This window comes from Dipodomys merriami, unplaced genomic scaffold, assembly GCF_024711535.1.
Source record: "Dipodomys merriami isolate MVZ:Mamm:240054 unplaced genomic scaffold, mDipMer1.0.p SCAF_3, whole genome shotgun sequence".
NCBI classification, from domain to species: Eukaryota; Metazoa; Chordata; class Mammalia; order Rodentia; family Heteromyidae; genus Dipodomys; species Dipodomys merriami.
This window is the reverse complement of record NW_027204492.1, coordinates 3,119,874-3,139,470: the sequence shown is the minus strand read 5'-3', so window position 1 is coordinate 3,139,470 and position 19,597 is coordinate 3,119,874. Positions and strand designations below refer to the sequence as shown.

The 19,597-nt window shown below is 41.1% G+C and overlaps 1 protein-coding gene across 1 annotated transcript in view; it reads left to right on the top strand.

Moving 5' to 3' along the window:
• The window catches only part of Pasd1 (PAS domain containing repressor 1), a 77,006-nt gene extending 57,620 nt beyond the window's left edge, over positions 1 to 19,386 (top strand). The window contains exons 9-14 of the mRNA XM_070039568.1: positions 1,095 to 1,215; positions 6,792 to 6,912; positions 9,403 to 9,785; positions 12,526 to 12,620; positions 14,320 to 14,599; positions 17,192 to 19,386. Of these exons, the coding sequence (XP_069895669.1) occupies positions 1,095 to 1,215; positions 6,792 to 6,912; positions 9,403 to 9,785; positions 12,526 to 12,620; positions 14,320 to 14,599; positions 17,192 to 19,063 (2,872 nt within the window). The 3' untranslated portion in view covers positions 19,064 to 19,386. The remainder of the gene's footprint in view (positions 1 to 1,094; positions 1,216 to 6,791; positions 6,913 to 9,402; positions 9,786 to 12,525; positions 12,621 to 14,319; positions 14,600 to 17,191) is intronic.
• Positions 19,387 to 19,597: the final 211 nt, after the last annotated feature.

Below are 19,597 nucleotides of genomic sequence, written 5' to 3'. Positions count from 1 at the left end.
CTCTACCACTTGAGCCACAGCGCCACTTCCAGCTTTTTCATCTTATGTGGTGCTGAGGAATCGAACCCAGGGCCTCATGCATGCAAGGCAAGCACTCTACCACTGAGCCACCTTCCCTGCCCTAAGCAGAAACTTCCATACAAGAGTTTCAGTCTTGAGTGACTGGGTATGAGGTAGCACATTTGCCGAGGTAGGAATCAAGTTCTTAGTGATGGTTTTATTATGCCTTAAAACCTAATTTCAGTATTTTAATGAGACTGTTACATATTCATATTCATTTTTCTCTTCCTATGTCTCTCGCCTTCTTTTTCACCCTTCTTTTTCCCACTTTGCCTCTCTTTCAACTTCCACTTAATTGGTGAAAAGTGAACTACTATTTACCTCAAGTATGCCATAGGATGTTTTCACCTGGAGTATCAAAATTCTAATTTTGGTAGAAATGAATTGTTAGTGAGCCAGAGCATGGAGTTCTCTAATAACAGGAAACAAAATTAAATTTGGCATTAATGCACTTTTGTAATTGTAATTTGTTTAGAAATTGAGGGAATATATATATGTCAGTCGTGGGTCTTAATTCTGGGCCTGTGCACTGTTCCTGAGCTCTTCAGCTCAAGATGAGCACTCTACTACTTGAGCCACAGCACCACTTCCGGTTTTCTGGTTGTTTATTGGAGATAAGAGTCTCACTGACATTCCTGACTGTGTTGGCTTTTGAACTGCAATTCTGAGACCTCAGCCTCCTGAGTAGCTCGGATTACAATCATGAGCTACTGGTGCCTGGCTAATTGAGGGGATTTTTACTGGAGTACTTTCAGTCTTTCTTAAATCTTGCTTTGCTAATCATTGTTAAAATGAGACATTGATACCTATAGCAGAGTTCATTCTGAGACACTCATGATTTATTTTGTGAATACTGGTGCAGAACAACCTTCTCTGCAGAAAAGCATTAGCTGTAAGATAGATGATGTTATGTACTCAGGAAATGAAAATATCTTTCTCACTTTAGCTTAACTTTCATTGTATGATAGAAAATTCAAACTTACATGGCTAGTGAGATATTCTTATCATCTCTTTTTTTCACTTACTTATACAAGGATTGAAGCCAAAAGACGCCGCGGAATGGACAAGAAAGATATTAAAGATATCAAAGATATCAAAGATATCAAAGATACTTATGATAGTAAAGATGGAATAAGAGATTACAAAATGGAATCTGTAAGTACAAGATCTAGACTGCCTAGATATATGAAAACTATAGACTAGAAGATATTGAAAACTATAGAGTAGAAGCTGGGATCTTCCCTTTGTTTTATTTTTATTTATTCTGTTATTTTATTGATAAGTTTTTATTTAGTTCATGTATATTGCCAACACAGGTTATAATTTCAAGTAGTGTCTCACATCAACCTGGCACACGAGCAGGTTAGAGTTTCATAGTTACCATTCTGTAGACTTGTCTTATTGTGAACTAGTACCTTCCAGCTTTGCAATGATCCCTGTAATGACTTTTTTTTAAAAAAAGAAAAACGATTAAGCTAATCTCTGTCCCAGAGAAACATTTTGCATTTCCTAATGAAAGCTTACTGACATTCCCCGCATCACTCCTCCCTTCATGGGCCATGCCTTGGTTGTCCGAATCCTTTCCCTAAGACATTTCAATGTTTTATTCCTTATTCATTTGTCCCATGTTATTAGAATAAATCCTTTAGGGATATACATGAATAGAATTTAAACCATGCATCTCCATTCAGTGCTCTGAAAGTATTCTGGACAATCAAATGAAAATTCAGGAGAGGCATATAACGAACAGAAAGGGCATCGCAGAAGGCAATAGTGAGAAAGGGCGGAGGTGGTGCTCGACCTGCCACTCCATGGTACGTGTAACACAGCTAAAATGGTGCATCGGTACAGAGGGAATAGTGTTTTGGAGAGACATTTATGGCTGAGACCTCAGAAGATAAGGGGTTTGAATGTTGATTCTGCCACTACTTAGGTGGCCTTGGGAAATCTATTTCACCTTGGAGAACCTTAGTTTCCTCATCTGTGAAATGGAGATGGTAATAATTTAGCCAGGCTACTTCACATGGATGGGTTAAGAAATAAATTATGTTTTAGGAGGTGATGGCTGCTACTAGAAAAATGTAGAACAGGATGAGGAGGATTGGAACACAACAGTGGTGATTGTAATAGTAAATGTAAGAAAAGACTTAAAAGAGGAGAAAGATCTCCATGAAGACATCTGAGGGAAAAACTATTACAAAAATAGGAAAAAAGCACTTCAGGGCTTGCAGGTGGAATCGTGTTTAGTGTTTTAGAGGAGTTATCAAGGAGACAAAAAGTATTGGAATAGAGCAGAAAGCTAGGGAGAGATACTGATAGAGCTGTAGATGTCATGCAACTCAGGTTGCATAGGGCCTTGGAAGCCACTGCACCGATTTTGGTCTTCACCTGAATGGATTGGGAAACCATTACAGTGTGTGGAACAGAGGAATGCATACGGCCAGACCCATTTATTAAGATAGCCACTGCATTGAGAACGCAGTACAGGGAGGAAATGATGATTGCTTAGACTAGTGTAGTGGTGGTGGACTTTGTGAAAAGTATTCAGACTCTAGCTGGGTTTTGATGACTGGTGCCTATAATTCTAGCTACTAGAGAGGTAGAGATCAAGACAATTATGGTTGGTAGGAAGCTCATGCAAAGTGTGTATAAGCCAGTAGCTTGATATAGAGGTGTATGCCTGTCATCCTAGCCCCAGTGGGAATCATAACTAAGAGAATCACAGTCCAGGCAAGCCCAGAAAAAAGTCAGACCTTCCTCAAAAATGACCAGAATGTCTGCCTAGCAAGTGTAAAGTCCTGAGTTCAAATGCCAGTGCTACAATGAAAAAGTTGTCCGATTCTAGATAGATTTTCAAGGAAGAGCCCTTGAAGTTTGTGACATTTGATAAAGAGGGTGGCAGGTGGGGGGAGAGGTATCAGCAATGGCTCTAAGGCAATTGATCTTATAAGATGATGTGGTATAATAACTGAAGTGGAGAAAATTAGGGGAAAGCTTCAGAAGCTTGGAAGGTTTGTATGGGGTGTATACTATCAAAGACTTAATCTTGAAAATAGGATTTAGCTGTTCATCAGACATCTAATTAGGTGCATAGTGCTGGACTAGAGTTTGATTTTGAGAATTATCTGCATGGATGGTCTTAAAATTATGAGTCTGGGTGATGTCACTAGTGCAGATAAGCAACAGGGATCATGTGCTAAGCCGTGCAGGACAACCAAAGTTCAGCCATCAGGAAGAAAAGGAAGAATCTGCAACAGATAGTGACAAGTGAACCCTGAAGTTTCAGGTACGTTGAGAAAAGAGGTATATCCAGGAACAAGGAATGATGGCATGCCAAATGCTGCCCATAGATTAGGTAGCCTGACAGTAACATTAAGGACCTGTAAGTGATTGCAAAACACATGAGATTTTTGGTGAGAGATGAAGGGGCATGGAGAGATAATGTCTGATTCCAGTAGCTTTAAGAGAGGACTATAGAATCAGAGCAGAGTATAAAAACACTTTTTCAAAGCTGTGCTGTAAAGGACAGTTACAACAGAAATGGAGTCCAGAGAAGATTTCCATACTTGATAGATTCTGAAATTGGCCTTCTATTTTTTAATTTTTTTTATTGTGAAAATACCGTACAGAGGGCTTACAATTACATGGGCAAGATAATGAGTACATTTCTTATCAAGCATCCTCCTTTGTTTCCTCTTCCCATCCCTTCCCATCTCCTCCCCCACCTCCTCCCTTCCCCCCACCCTCTGGCCAAAGTTGTAAAGTTCGTTTTTTGACATAACGTCTTGTATGTCTCATTGTTGCAATGGGTCTACCTGTATCCCTATTTAAACAAGTTTTTTCCCTTCCCCTCCACAAATTATACCAACGTCAAATACAATGAAAACAGGGGTTATACTGTGGGGGAGGGACATACAAGGCAACAAAGAAATCATCTTATAACTATGTTAGAAACAATCACAAGAAAGAAAAAATTTGAATCCTCTTGGGGTTCATTTCACCTCACATCAACTTATCTAACCTTTTCTGCTTGTCTCAGACATATACTAGTTATTGCAAATAAGGGAAACCATTGGACCTACGTTTCTTTGGGCCTGGCTTGCTTCACTTAATATAATTTGTTCCAAGTCTTTCCATTGCCTAACAAATGGGGCAATGTCATTCCTTCTGATGGAGGCATGGAATTCCATTGTGTATATATACCCCATTTTCTTGATCCATTCATCTACTGAGGGGCATCTGGGTTGGTTCCATATCTTAGCTATGGTAAATAATGCTGCAATTGTGCTGGTAGCTTAAACAAAATTGAGATACCACCTCACCCCAGTTAGAATAAAATCAAGAACTCTAATAACAACAGATGCTGGAGGGGATGTGGCCAGAAGGGAACCCTATTGCATTGTTGGTGGGAGTGTAAACTTGTTCAACCACTTTGGAAAGTAGTATGGAGGTTCCTCAAAAGACTCCACATAGAGCTCCCCTATGACCCAGCAGTCCCACTTTTGGGCATTTACCCAAATGTTTACAAACAAGACCATTCTATTTTCTTTTTTACATTTTCTCTATGCCATTTTGCTTGGGAGCCCTATGATTCTTTCTCCCCTCCCCAAAAAAGGGAAAATGCATGGATCTTTAAAAAGTTAGTTTGGGCTGGGAAGGTTGCTCAGTCAGAGTGCTTGCCTTGTGTGCATGAGGCCCTGGGTTCAATTCCTCAGCACCTCATAAGCAGAAAACGCCAGAAGTGGTGCTGCGGCCCAAGTGGTAGAACGCTAGCCTTGAGCTGAAGAGCTGAGGGACGGTTCCCAGACCCAGAGTTCAGGCTCCAGACCAACAACAAAATAAAATAGCGAGTTCACTTTGACATTAAGCTGTCAAATGTAAAGAGTGAAAACGGCCATGGGGAGGGGTTGTGGGTGTGTACTGGGGCTTGAATTCAGGGCTTCATGCTCTTATTTGGCTTTTTCCACTCAAGGCTGGTACTCTGCCACTTGAGTCACAGCTCCATTTCTGGCTTTTTGGTGGTTAGAGATAATGGTTTCATGGGGTTTTCTGCCCAGGTTGGCTCTGAACCATGATTCTCTGGGTCTCAGCTTCCTGAGTAGCTAGGATTACAGCTGTAAGCCACTGGTGCCTGACATTGGTGTATAGTTCTTGAAGTTCCCTACTGCCTGCAGACATTCATTTCTAGCTCATGTGTCTACATTTGAATCTTGCTATATGCAGCCTCCACAGCCATGCTTTTCAAATCTCTTGGTTCACTGGTACGTACATGCAATTACCAAATAAAAATGAATCTAACACTTTAATCAAAATAGAAAATGAATCACATAAACATTTTCTCCTATGTCCATGTTTACATTTTAACTTGATCTTATTTGCTCCTACTCTGTTGACTATCTTGAGGCCTTATAACCACTCTGCACGTATATTCTTTTACATCCAAATCACATATGCCCTTTTCCCCATGCCAATTACCATTCCTAAACATGTTTCTGTCATTTAAGAACATTGAAGCTTCCTGAGTTTATAATGGTAAGATGAAACATACAAGTGTACAAAGCTGGAAATCTTGATCAGCCTCCAGGCAACCAGGAGAAGGTAGTGATTAAATAGATATATGATTTTTATTACAAAAAACAGATGGAAGGAGGAGGAGGAAGAGGGAGAGGAAGGAGAAAGAGGCTCACTTCCATTTTTACTGGTTAATTGGAGATGAGTCCTTCAGCTGGCTTCAAACCATTATCCTCACATCTGAGCTTCCTGAGTAGTTAAGATTACAGGTCTGAGTCATTACAGCCCAACACAATTTGTTGTTTTACACACCATTGCAATGTTGGACAGCAGCAAGTAGCCACAACCCCTAGCCAGCCATATAGTCATGAGGGTAAATAAATGACATCTACAGTACACTCACTGTATATTAAGTGGTATTTGGGTGGTTTGAGATATTATGTGAATACTTTTCCTTAGGATACTTACCAATTCAGATAACTTTCTTATGATGTAACTCCATGATAAAATGACCATCTGTACATGATCAAAAGCAGCAAATGGCTTCAATGCAAGTAGCCAAGGAAATAAAGGGGAAAAAACATTGCATTTTATATCAACAAACACTATCACTCATCTGCTCCTATATGACTTTGCCACTACTACTGTTGGTGAATCTACTCACCTCTCTGATGCTATAAATACAGTACTTTAAACTAACGATACTTTCAATTGAATGTGCTGAAATCATGCAGTCATTGTTAAGCAGATCTGGGTTAGCTTTCCCTTGGTCTAAGCCTAGGTTGATGATCCAGAAACTATGGGAAAATATTTTCTCAGTCTTTACCAGGGTGCTTTGAACCGAATAGTTGGGCTTAATAATAGGGAAAGGAATAAGGGTACTCCTGTATTGCGTAGTTCCATGATGCCATCTTGCCCACATAATTTTGCTTTGCCGGGATCTTTAATCTGTAAACACGTGTACTTTCACTCTACATAATATACTGTGTTTGTCTTAAGATTATCAATATGTACCTTGTACCACGTATATTGCCACTTGTCATCTTCCACCAATATTTTTCAAGGACGGGTTTGATGATTGTTGTGTTAGGCTTTCAACTGATCAAAGCAAATATTAGAGATTGTGAAGTACAATATGTTGAAGTTCATGGGCTATCTGTGTTTCCTGCTAATTTCTCTCCAAAATTACATGCCAAATTTCTCATTTTGGAATTTCATAGGATAACACAAATATGGAAAACGTTCAACAAGATACATGGGCAGAGCCCCCTCCTGTCACAGTGAAGCACTCAGATTCATTTGATTCATTTGATCCTTGTCAAAACAAGGCACAGTTATCAGGTGGGTATCTTCAGGTATTTGGCTGAGGACTCTTAGAACAAAAATGTTGATCTCTATGGAGGTTACAATTTTTCAAATGACTGTAACCTTCTTTTTATAATAGTGCAAAATCACAGGAGTAAATATCAACTTTCTCCATCTTCTATAATTTTTGAAGATGATGATTTGAGAGTATTAAATATAACTAATCATAGATTCAAGTACTTGAAAGTACATGATTTCCTTTAATTTCATCTTCCAAAGTTGGGTTGTACAGCTCAGTCCTTACTCAGTGTGTGCACAGATGGAAATATAACAATGGAACTCCATCATATTAAAAATGGATACCAAATCAAAAGTTAAATAATTACTACTTTTAAAAATTAAAAACAAAAGAGAAAAATGATCATTTGTATAATCTTCATATAAAAAAGAATACTTCTACTTTGGTCTTTTATTCTATTTTCATAGAATATGAACTCAGGCTTTACACATGCTATGCAAATTTTCTACCATTTGAACCACATCTTTTCCTTTTTCAGACATAACTATGACTGGGCTTATTTTTATCTTATCAGTTGAATGACACCAAATTTCTAAAAGCAGAGTTCAAAAACTTTTACAATGAACTACATTAAAAACTTGAATGGGGATTTTAAGCACCAGCATACATTGTAAGGCAAACAGCAATAAAATTAAATTTTCCCTCTTTTTTTCTTGACTTTTAAATGTGAATGGAATATTTAAAAATGATGGTCTGATACCAACATCAAATACAGTTAAAGCAGGAGTTATAAATATGTTAGAAACAATTGCATGAAAGAAAAGGAAAAAAAAAACATTTGAATACTTATCTTGGGGTTCATTCCCCTAACATCAACTTATCTGAACTTTTCTGCTTGACTCAGACACCTACTAGTTATTGCAAATAAAGGAAACCATGGGAGCTATGTTTCTTTGGGCCTGGCTTACTTCACTTAATATAATTTTTTCCAAGTCTTTCCATTTCCTAACAAATGGGGCAGTGTCATTCTTTCTGATAGAGGCATAGAATTCCATTGTGTGTGTGTGTGTGTGTATATATACATACTTACATATATATATATATATATATATATATATATATATATATATATATATACACTACCACATTTTCTTGATCCATTCATCTACTGAGGAGCATATGGGTTGGTTCCATATCTTAGCTATGGTAAATAATGCTGTAATAAACATAGTTGTGCTGGTAGCTTTAGTATGGTCTTGTTTGTGATCATTTGGGTAAATGCCCAAAAGTAGGATTGCTGGGTCATAGGGGAGCTCTATGTGAAGTCTTTTGAGGAACCTCCATACTGCTTTCCAAAGTGGTTGAACAAGTTTACACTCTCACCAACAATGTAGTAAGGTTCCCTTCTGTCCACATCCCCTCCAGCATCTGTTGTTATTAGAGTTCTTGATTATAACCCTTCTAACTGGGGTGAGGTGATATCTCAATGTAGTTTTGATTTGTATTTCTTTTATGGCTAGGGAGGTTGAGCATTTCTTCATGTGTCTATTGGCCATCCTTCTTTCCTCCTCAGAGAAGTTTCTCTTTAAGCCTTTAGCCCACTTATTTATTGGGCAGTTGTTTCTTTGAAGATTTGTTTTTTGGGGATTTAGTTTTTTGAGTTCCAGGTATATTTTAGATATGTGACCCTTGTCCATTGTATGGCTGGTGAAGATCTTCTCCCAATCTGTGGGCTTTCTATTGATCTTGCTAGCTATGTCCTTTGCCATGCAGAAGCTCTGCAATTTCATGCAATCCCATTTGTCCAACCTTTCTTTGATTTGTTGTGTTTCTGGGTCTCTATTAAGAAAATTTTGGCCTGTGCCAAGGAGACCTAGGGTTTCTCCTATTACATCCTGTAATGTTTTCAGAGTGTCTGCTTTGACCCCGAGGTCTTCGATCCATTTGGAGTTGATTCTGGTGCAGGGTGATATATAAGGATCTAGCTTTAGTTTTCTACAAGTAGTTAATCAATTTTGCCAGCACCATTTACTGAAGAGGCTGTCTTTCTTCCATTCTATAACCCCTGCTTTCACTGTATTTGATGTTGGTATAATTTGTGGAGGGGAAGGGAAAAAACAAATCGTTTAAATAGGGATACAGGTGGACCCATTGCAACAATGCAATGTACAAGTCGTTATGCTGAAAAACGAACTTTACAACTTTGGTGGGGGTGGGAAGGATCGGGTTGGGGGAGATGGGGGGAGTATGGGAAGGGAGGGGAAGGAGAAACAAAGAGGAGGCAACAATGCTTGATAAGAAATGTACTCGTTATCTTGCCCATGTAATTGTAACTCCTCTATATGGTATTCTCACAATAAAAAAAATGATGGTCTAAATGATTCCTGGTCCCTGAAACTTGTCATCCTTACTGTGGGATTCAGCTATACTTCTCTGTTGTATAATCTCTTTGATGACAATGGAACGAACATTTGGTCTATTAATCTTCATTGTACCCTTTTCCTCAGGTTTACCTTTTGCATCCAGCCTTCAATGGCAAACTGAGGTAGACCCAAGACTGAGGCAAGAGCCTGTAGATATTGAGTTCCCAGTACATCCTAGTTTCCTATATAACGAAAACAGTGAGGAGGACCTTTCAGAGAAATTGGAAAGCCAGAGAGGCTCCTTCAGGAAGGTCCCCCCTACCCAGGATGATGTCCAATTCATGGAGGACAGCTATAACACAGATGACTCCTCAGACTGGACCGAAACATGTGAGAACGCTTCACGGAGGCAGGGATTTTTGCATGCAGCGGACATGACATGCCTAATGAACGAGGAGACCAACCAGGAGACCCCGATGATGCCGGTGTTGCAGAATGTTTACTCTTTAGCCACCGTGGATGCTCAGGTACCTTTGGGAGATGTGTGAGATACATTTATCTGGACCTCTAACATTGTAAAACCACAATTGCCACCCTTGAGTCCACACTTCCTTTGCAGAAAGCAGACTCTTTGTATTTAAAATTATCTAAATACTCTGGATTTTTAGATGTTGGAGGTTCTTGAAGTAAGATCAATTATCCTCTTCATGTGAAATACACAGTGACACTTCATATTTTAGAGAAAAAATGACTCACTAGGAAACTGAACTGCATGAAAAGGCAGATTTTAAAGCCCCATTCCTCAGCTCCTGTGAGGGAATGCTAACCATCTGCCTACTTATACCAATGCCTCTAGCTCTCTATCTCTAGCTTTTTCTCTGTCTCTCTCTGTTTCTCTGTCTCTCTGTCTCTGTCTCACTGTCTGTCTGTCTGTCTGTTTCTCTCTAGGTTTTCCCAGTGTAATCCGTGTTAGGTTGGGACATACATTTCAGGGTGTTAAACTGATTCAGTTTTCAAATGTTAGAACCAATGCATGCTCCAAAGTCAAATCCTTGCAATTCGGTCAGCTATTCTGCATCTACTACTTCCCAGTTTACAAACATCATCATCAACTTAGATAATCATCTTTTATATTTTAGAGGATTAGTAAAATCAGGATTGGCATCTAAGGAAATGAAATTGTCAGTTACGCAGAATTGTATGTATGAGTATGATGAAAATGAGTCAGTCCATTTCTACAAAAATACTCTCATCTAATGGAAAAACTGAGCTTGCTTTGGGCTGCTGCAGCAGTGTGAATTTGGCAAGGTCTTTAGTCTCATTTTCTCCATTTTGTCTTTATTTTGCCTTCCAGGGATATGTGGGCTGCTATGAAATTCCTTTCCTTTGAACTTTGTAAAAAGAAATTTCTGTCTTTATTTATGTCCTTATTATGCTAAAAAGTTGTGTTTTCCCTTTCACCAATGATGGGATTTTACACAAAACTACTGAGATAGCTAAGAATGAGGCTGTGTAATCTGCCTTTCTGTGACTGTATAGTAAACTATTTCTGATTGCTGTTGTAACATGTGGAGTATACCTAGAAGAGAGGACTCCAGATGGGGGAAGGGCTGAAAAACATAATGTGGTCCATGGTTGAAGACCGTAGAGAAGGGAAGAATGAGGTTGGGCAGTATAGTTTCAAGTAAATAGTTGAAGTGCCATTGTAGTTGTGAACAAGAAGACTAGGTTCTAGAGGATCAAATAGGCCTAAAGCTAGAAGCTCCCTTCAAGGAAGCTCTATTCAGATAGACTGCATTCTTTACACACGAATCATAAGTGATCCTTCTCCACAGTCAGCTTACAATTTCACCCTCCGTCCATATCTGTGAGCTGGAATTGGTAAGGAAGTTCAGGGAGCAGCTAAGAGAGGACTCAGGTGCTGCAGGCTGACATAAGAAGCCAGCAGTATGCACTGTAAATAATAAAGGAGCAGTTTGTACCAGTGCAAGAGTCAAGAATTCAGTTCAGAGACTAGCTCTATATAAGTAGCAGGAGGAGGAGGACCTCCGCCCATATCTGTGAGCTGGAATTGGTAAGGAAGTTCAGGGAGCAGCTAAGAGAGGACTCAGGTGCTGCAGGCTGACATAAGAAGCCAGCAGTATGCACTGTAAATAATAAAGGAGCAGTTTGTACCAGTGCAAGAGTCAAGAATTCAGTTCAGAGACCAGCTCTATATAAGTAGCAGGAGGAGGAGGACCTCCGCCCATATCTGTGAGCTGGAATTGGTAAGGAAGTTCAGGGAGCAGCTAAGAGAGGACTCAGGTGCTGCAGGCTGACATAAGAAGCCAGCAGTATGCACTGTAAATAATAAAGGAGCAGTTTGTACCAGTGCAAGAGTCAAGAATTCAATTCAGAGACCAGCTCTATATAAGTAGCAGGAGGAGGAGGAAAGAAGAATCTTGGTAATGCTTGAGGAATTAGTCAAAAGAGCACTTCAGTAGTCACAACTGCTACCTACAAGGTAGTACGGTGCATGGAGTCTTCAGCAAGGATGTAAGGTTTTGTCCTCTCACCCCCACATGCAGCAACTGAAATGAGCCCAGCCTTTCCAGCTGTGTGAGATAGCTGACAGAGATAGCCATGATTTCCCATGAGCTTGCTATGAGCCATGCTGCTCTATGCCTAGAGTCTAAGGAAAAGTATTTCAGTACGACCTTTGTGTTAGTGTGTCCTTACCGAATAACCCAGTTACATTACTGAGTTTTGTATCTTTGACTCAATCTCTGAGAAAAAAATGACCTTCAGGAAGTGAAAAAGATCCCCCATAGATGGTGTGGATTCAGTCCCTCCTTACTTTAGTTGATTTGGAGTTTACCACAGCATTTGTAGATCCTTATTTTGACTCCATCCAGGTATGGAAAGTCATTTTAATTGTGTCACTGAAAGGAGAATTCAATTTCATGAGGATTTTAGCTGACCTCTTTCACCTGAGGCAGTAGGTGATAACCCAATAGGCCTCAGTTTATTTGCCCCAGATAGTAAAAAACAAAAAACAAAAAAAAATGTGTGGTAAGTAAACTGGAACATATGCTAGATAATGTACATATACCTACAAGCATGCACAGGATGATCAGAAACTGAATGAGCCAATCCCATGACTGTAACTAATTCCCCACCAAACCATCCGATACTACCAGAAATTATTCACTAATCAGATCCTGCAGCTGCACCTGCAAGGGCATCCTGGCATGCCTTGTCTGCAATAACCCTGTTGCACTTTTGCAGGTCCATCCCACAGCTCATATGCGAAGTACTGACTCACTGTCATTTGAATCCTATGAGAATAGAGAACCTGACCCGGCCGATGATGACAATTTTAGGTGAGAAATAGATGGGATGAAGAAAAGGGCTGAGATCACTGTTTTCTCCTCCCAGCTGGACACTGTGTATGAGACCACAGTGTGCTCTGACTTTAGGCACCTGCACTCTTTATATTATTAACAAAGTGGTCTCAGTTCATCTTTATCTAGGCCACTGGCGACCTCAGTATGTATGGTGTAAGTACCATTGATACAATTGAGGAGCCTCCACAATGAAAGGCCCAGATAAGGAAGCCCCAAAACTAGGGAAATAGCATGCAGACCTTGGAATCACTTGCCTTTATCCCTTGCCTTGAACTCACCTGCCCAAGCTTTTGGCTTAGGTGTCTTGAGTGGACACACTTAACTCCTGAGCTTTCATGCTCATTCTTGAAGTTCCTGGAGTCTGGGCATGACAGTAGACTAGTTGAAGTTGTCTCTATGACACTGATACTGAATATAAGAGTGGGTGGGAAATAATTAACTCTCTTGCCAAGAACAGCCAAGAACACATAATTACTAATTACTGGGTGGCAATACGAAGATATGTGTACATATCTACTCAGTAATACAGTCTGAATACTAGGAAGAGAATGTTCTGGACAACAACTAAAGAATTGTTTTAGTATGTAGTTGGGCCCCAAACGGACATTGAACTGAGATCCTGAGCTTGTTAGGTAAGCACTCTATCTACCAGTTGAGCCACATACCTCTAGTCATTTTTGCTTTAGCTTTCAGATAGGGTCATATGTTTTGGCCTGGGACTAGCCTCAAACCAAGATACTTTTACTTTCACATCCAGAGTAGCTTGGATTTACAGGCATGTGCTACCATGCCAGGTTTGTTTGGCTTCTTTTTTTTTTTTGGTCGGTCATGGGGCTTGAACTCTGGGCCTGGGTGCTGTCCCTCAGCTCTTCAGTTCAAGGCTAGCGCTCTACCACTTGAGCCACAGCACCACTTCCAGTTTTCTGGTGTTTCATTAAAGAGTCTCATAGACTTTCTTGCTCAGCCTGGCTCTGAACCACGATCCTCAGACCTCAGCCTCCTGAGTAGCTAGGATTACAGGCTTAAGCCACAGGTGCCTGGCTCAGGCTTGTTTTTGAGATGAATGTGTCACTATTTTTTTTTAACCTGGACTGACCTTAAACCATGATCCTTCTAACTTTGTCTTCAAAGCAGCCAGATTTCCAGGCATGTGTCACTGCACTTGGTGCTGAAATAAGTATTTTTTTTTGAAAGAATCCTAAGCTCTGTGAATTTCCTTCTGGACTTTACTTAAGAATCAAAGATCCTGAGATTCAGAATGGATTAGTACCATATTTTCCAGCTGTCCTGAGGAAGGTGCTCAAAGTGCAAATTCAGAAATTGGGATGGGACTCAAATCTGTATTGAGCCCAAGGTTCCCCAGCTTTGGGTTGTGGACAGAGCATGGGACTTGAAGTTAGATGTGTGTCTTATAGTGGTCACTTAGCTACCAGCTCCCTTAGTGAATCATTTGGAACCAGATAAAATAACTTATCTAGGGCCAAATACAGCACAATCATGGCAGAAGGAGAACTATTTAGGTAACAGGAATAAAATCCGCTGACACAGTGACTGCAATTTCTCCCAGAGTCCACTTCATTATGGCATGTTACATCTTACACACAAAACAAATGAGTTCTAAATAGCTACTGAACATCAGGAACGTGTCTTATAGACCAAATATCTTCTCTTACAGTTGTCTTACTAAGAACCTGGAGGAGTTCAGTACGGATGTTCTCCTTTCACCAACATGTGACAAATCTAACTACAGCACAGATGTTAGCTCTAGGTCTTCATCAAGCATACCTATTCTGCAGACGCCGGAGGATTTTATGATGTTGTGGCAGGAAACACCATCTACCAGTCCTCGGACTCCTGATGAGGATACTTTGTATGACCATACCATCAAATTTAAAGTGAATGTTCTGAGCAACAGTGAATACACTTGGGCACAGAATCAACAGTCCGCAGATCAGGTATACAAATGCCTTCTCTTGTTCCTTCCTTACACAGATCAAGTGAGATCTTGTGCCTCTTCCCCATAGGCTAGGAACAATGCTCTGTATGTGAAATCTACACTTCAAATCTCATTTTTTTAAATAATGGGGTTTGAACTCAGGGCTTCATACCTCATCTGGTACCACCTTGAACCATGTCTCTAGCTCTTTTTTTGCTTGGTTGTTTTTGAAATAGGATTTCACTTTTTGCCCAGGCTGACCTGGACTGCAAACTCCTGTTTATGCTTTACATTGTAGCTGAGAATGCAAGCATGTACCACAATGTCCAATTTTTACTGTTAGGGTGGGCTTTCATTGTCTGGCCTGATGCACCTCCTGATCTCCACTCCTCACATACCACGAATGACAGGCATACACACAAGACACCAGCTACACCGGTGCGACATCAAAGCTCAGTATATCTGAACACATTTACATCATCATAGACTCACTGATACAAAACTTTTCTCTACAGTCTTTGAAACTGTGAGCTACCCCCAATATATCTTAAGACTTTATTAAATGTAAGCACATCTTAGCTGTGTACAGTGGATGATGCCGATTTATTTTTTATTTATTTTTATTGTGAAAATACTGTACAGAGTTACAATTACATGGGCAAGGTAATGAGTACATTTCTTATCAAGCATTGTAGCCTCCTCCTTTGTTTCCCCTTCCCATCCCTTCCCATCCTCCCCCTTCCCCTACCCAATCCTCACCGCCCCCCCCACCAAAGTTGTAAAGTTTGTTTTTGACATAACGACTTGTACATCTCATTGTTGCAATGGGTTCACCTGTATCCCTATTTAAACGATTTGCTTTTTCCCTTCCCCTTCACATCATGCCGATTTTATAATGATGAGTCTATTGCCTGTGTTCAGACTTCATTCTGGGCTTGTGTTTTGCTACAAAAATCTACAGGCCAGTGCAGGGATTTTTATTGTGCACTTTGTGTCCTTGGTATCTAGCTATGAGGTCCCTTGCATTAGGCAAGATACATACATTCTGGGGGACCAATTGTAGTGGCCGTGTTTTGCGTAAGGAAGTTAGTCCAATGGCACTAACTAACACAGTCAGTTTTTCGGCCAGGTAAACTCCCAGCAGGCCCCATTACAACAACAAACATTTAATCTGACTGATAACCAACACATGCAAAAGATACTTCCCACTGCAAATGTGGCTGTAGTGGTTACAGAGCCTGTTAATACCAGGTTAATACCTTTTGGCAGTACTGCCAAAAGATACTTTCATTCTGGCATTTGGTATCTTTCTATAGCCTACTTTCTTCAAGCAATGATGACAATAAAAGCAAAGCAAAATACCGATAAAGGAAAGGAGAATACAACTTTAGACATTTTAAACAGTTACAGGTGTGATAGTTTTTAGACACACCAGCTCGGCCAACCATGACACCAGAAAAATGAAACCCTTAGAGGAACCAGATGAGGAAATGAGAGGGATCAATGGGTCTGATGATTCCAGTGCTAAATCCCACATGGATGGGACCCTTCCTTGGGCCCATGGGGGTAAAGCTGGCATAGACCTAAGCAATAACCCAGGGAGCTTGAGAAGGTAGGACTCCAGAAAGCCTCTCAGTTGGGAAAAAGTATTTGAGTAACCCAAGACAGGTCGTATAGAGGGGTGGGGTGGGCATCTGGGACTCCATCCTGTGGATGATTGCTCTAGTTCAGCTCTACTGCCCTCTGAGCCCTCTTGTCCTCTAGGTCTGAGTCTCCAGCACTCTGCTCAGAACCCAACCTATTCTTTCTCTGTTTTCTCTTTTACCACTTAAGTACCACTCATCGAGGTCATGGATCACCTAAAAACAGAGTCAAAGGGATCCTTCATCTCAAACACACTCCCATGGGGGCTGAGAAGGTGGCTCAGTGGTAGAGCGCTTGCCTTGCATGCATGAGGCCCTGGGTTCGATTCCTCAGCAAAAAAAAAGAAAAAAGCTGGAAGTGGTGCTGTGGCTAACATGGTAGAGTGCTAGCCTTGAGCTAAGCTGAGGGACAGCGCCCAGACCCAGAGTTCAGGCCCCATGACTGGACTCCCTTCCCCCCCCAAAAAAAAAACACACTCCCATAATCAGCTGTGTGTTACACCCCTAGTGTGTTGCTCATTCTCTTCCACACCCTAGGGTGGGCTGATCTCTCTCCTACCACTTTGTTAAAATGGAGCAAGCAGTAGATAATCTCTCTGTCCACATGGAAAGGACTGAGTAAACTGTTCCCCAGGGAAAGGTCAGGGCTCCAGGGTGAAGTTTTGGCTAGGTGTGTCAAGGGGGAAGAGAGGCCTCCACACAGACCTAGAAGTTTTGGGGTGAATTTGAAAAATCTCACAATTGCTTCTCCTGGTATTTAAGGGAAGATGCTAATAAGTGAGAAGAGCAGAGGAAGAGGAATGTTATCTTCTCTACCTCTCTCTTCTTTTAGCACTTTACAAACTCATTTCCTAAATGTACTTCTCTACAATTTCCTGGCTTATACTACAGGGCTTCTCGCACCTCCACAAAAGAGTCCTAGGAAGTCTAGCAAAGGGTTTCACTTTGTTCTTCCCTTTTCTCTGCAGAACATTCCTTCTCCAGAGCCACTGCAACTGACAGACGACCCATCTAGTGAGGTGAGCCTATCTGCTCAGTTGAACATACCTAGTGAGCAGAATCTGCCTGCTGAGACAAACCCACCTACTGAGGTGAAGCTGCCTACTGAGGTAAATATACCTACTGACGGGAATGTCTGTGCCGAGATGAACCTGTTCACTGAGCTAAAACCAACTACTGAGCCAAATCCACCTTCTGAACTGAACCTGTTTACTGAGCCTAACGTACCTACTGAGCCCAGTCTGTTTACTGAGCCAAATCCACCTTCTGAACTGAACCTGTTTACTGAGCCTAACATACCTACTGAGCCCAGTCTGTTTACTGAGCCAAATCCACCTTCTGAACTGAACCTGTTTACTGAGCCTAACGTACCTACTGAGCCCAGTCTGTTTACTGAGCCAAATCCACCTTCTGAACTGAACCTGTTTACTGAGCCTAACGTACCTACTGAGCCCAGTCTGTTTACTGAGCCAAATCCACCTTCTGAACTGAACCTGTTTACTGAGCCTAACGTACCTACTGAGCCCAATTTGTTTACTGAGCCAAGTCCACCTTCTGAACTGAACTTGTTTACTGAGCCTAACGTACCCGTACCTACTGAGCCCAGTATGTTTACTGAGCCAAATCCACCTTCTGAACTGAACCTGTTTACTGAGCCTAACATACCTACTGAGCCCAGTATGTTTACTGAGCCAAATCCACCTTCTGAACTGAACCTGTTTATTCAGCCTAACGTACCTACTGAGCCCAATGAGTTTACTGAGCCTAATGTACCTACTAAGTCCAATCTGTTCACTGAGCCAAATCCACCTTCTGAACTGAACTTGTTTACTGAGCCTAACGTACCTACTGAGCCCAGTATGTTTACTGAGCCAAATCCACCTTCTGAACTGAACCTGTTTACTGAGCCTAACATACCTACTGAGCCCAGTCTGTTTACTGAGCCAAATCCACCTTCTGAACTGAACCTGTTTACTGAGCCTAACATACCTACTGAGCCCAGTATGTTTACTGAGCCAAATCCACCTTCTGCACTGAACCTGTTTATTCAGCCTAACGTACCTACTGAGCCCAATGAGTTTACTGAGCCTAATGTACCTACTAAGTCCTATCTGTTCACTGAGCCAAATCCACCTTCTGAACTGAACCTGTTTACTGAGCCTAACGTACCTACTGAGCCCAGTATGTTTACTGAGCCAAATCCACCTTCTGAACTGAACCTGTTTATTCAGCCTAACGTACCTACTGAGCCCAATGAGTTTACTGAGCCTAATGTACCTACTAAGCCCAATCTGTTCACTGAGCCAAATCCACCTTCTGAACTGAACCTGTTTACTGAACCAAACAGCGTACCTACTGAGCTGGAACTATTTACTGAGCTAAATCAATATATGGAGCTCAACCTGTATAGTGAGTTAAATGAACCAAGTGATCTGGATCTAACTAGTGAGCTCAATCTAGACACTGATCTGGATCTAGCAAGGGAGATAGATGTACCAACTCATCTTGATCTAACTAGTGAGCTCAACATCTCTACTGATCTAGATCTTACCAGTGAGCTCAACATCTCTACTGATCTGGATCTTACCAGTGAGCTCAACATACCTACTGTTGTAGATCTATCCAGTGAGGTTGAGCCCACTGATTTGAATTTGTCAAGTGAGCCCAACCAGCCTACTGAGCCAAGCCAGCATACTGAATTGAGTGCACTTAGTGAGTCAGACCTGCTTGGTGAATTGAATCTACTTAGTGACTTGAATCTACCCGTTGAACTGAATCTACCTAATGAGCTGAACATGTTTAATGAGCTGGTTGATTTTCCTTATCCAGATGACATTTAGTGGTTGGCATAGGCCAACCACTGAGATCTATGGAGGCAAAATTACAGGGGAAACAAAACCCCATAGTTTGGAGGAGGGTGGATTTCTTTTTCCAAAGATATTGTCATTGTTCAGTATAGCCTTTTCTTATCAGTCTATAGAAGCACCCAAAAATAAGAACAATGTGAATTTGTTATCAAACATTTGGATATCAACATTGTAGCCTGTTATACAAACTCAATTTTTATCTTCTTGCAAGCGGTTCCATCTTAGCTGCAAAGAACTGTGGTTGTGACTTGACCAAAAACTACAGTCCTGCAGGGAAGCCCAAAAAGAATGAGTTTCTACCCTGTGAATGTAAAATGAATTCCATGAGGTGCTTCATGGTTAAATAAATGTTGTATTTACTTCCACTCTCTGTCAATTTGTGGCTGACTTTCATAGCGTGGGAACACGTGGGAAGGAGGTGCACAGGAGCTGCTTCCCTCAGCCTCTTGCTCACACCTCTGCCCCTGCCACCCATACCCAGCTCAGTGGCTGGAGCCTTGCCATGTG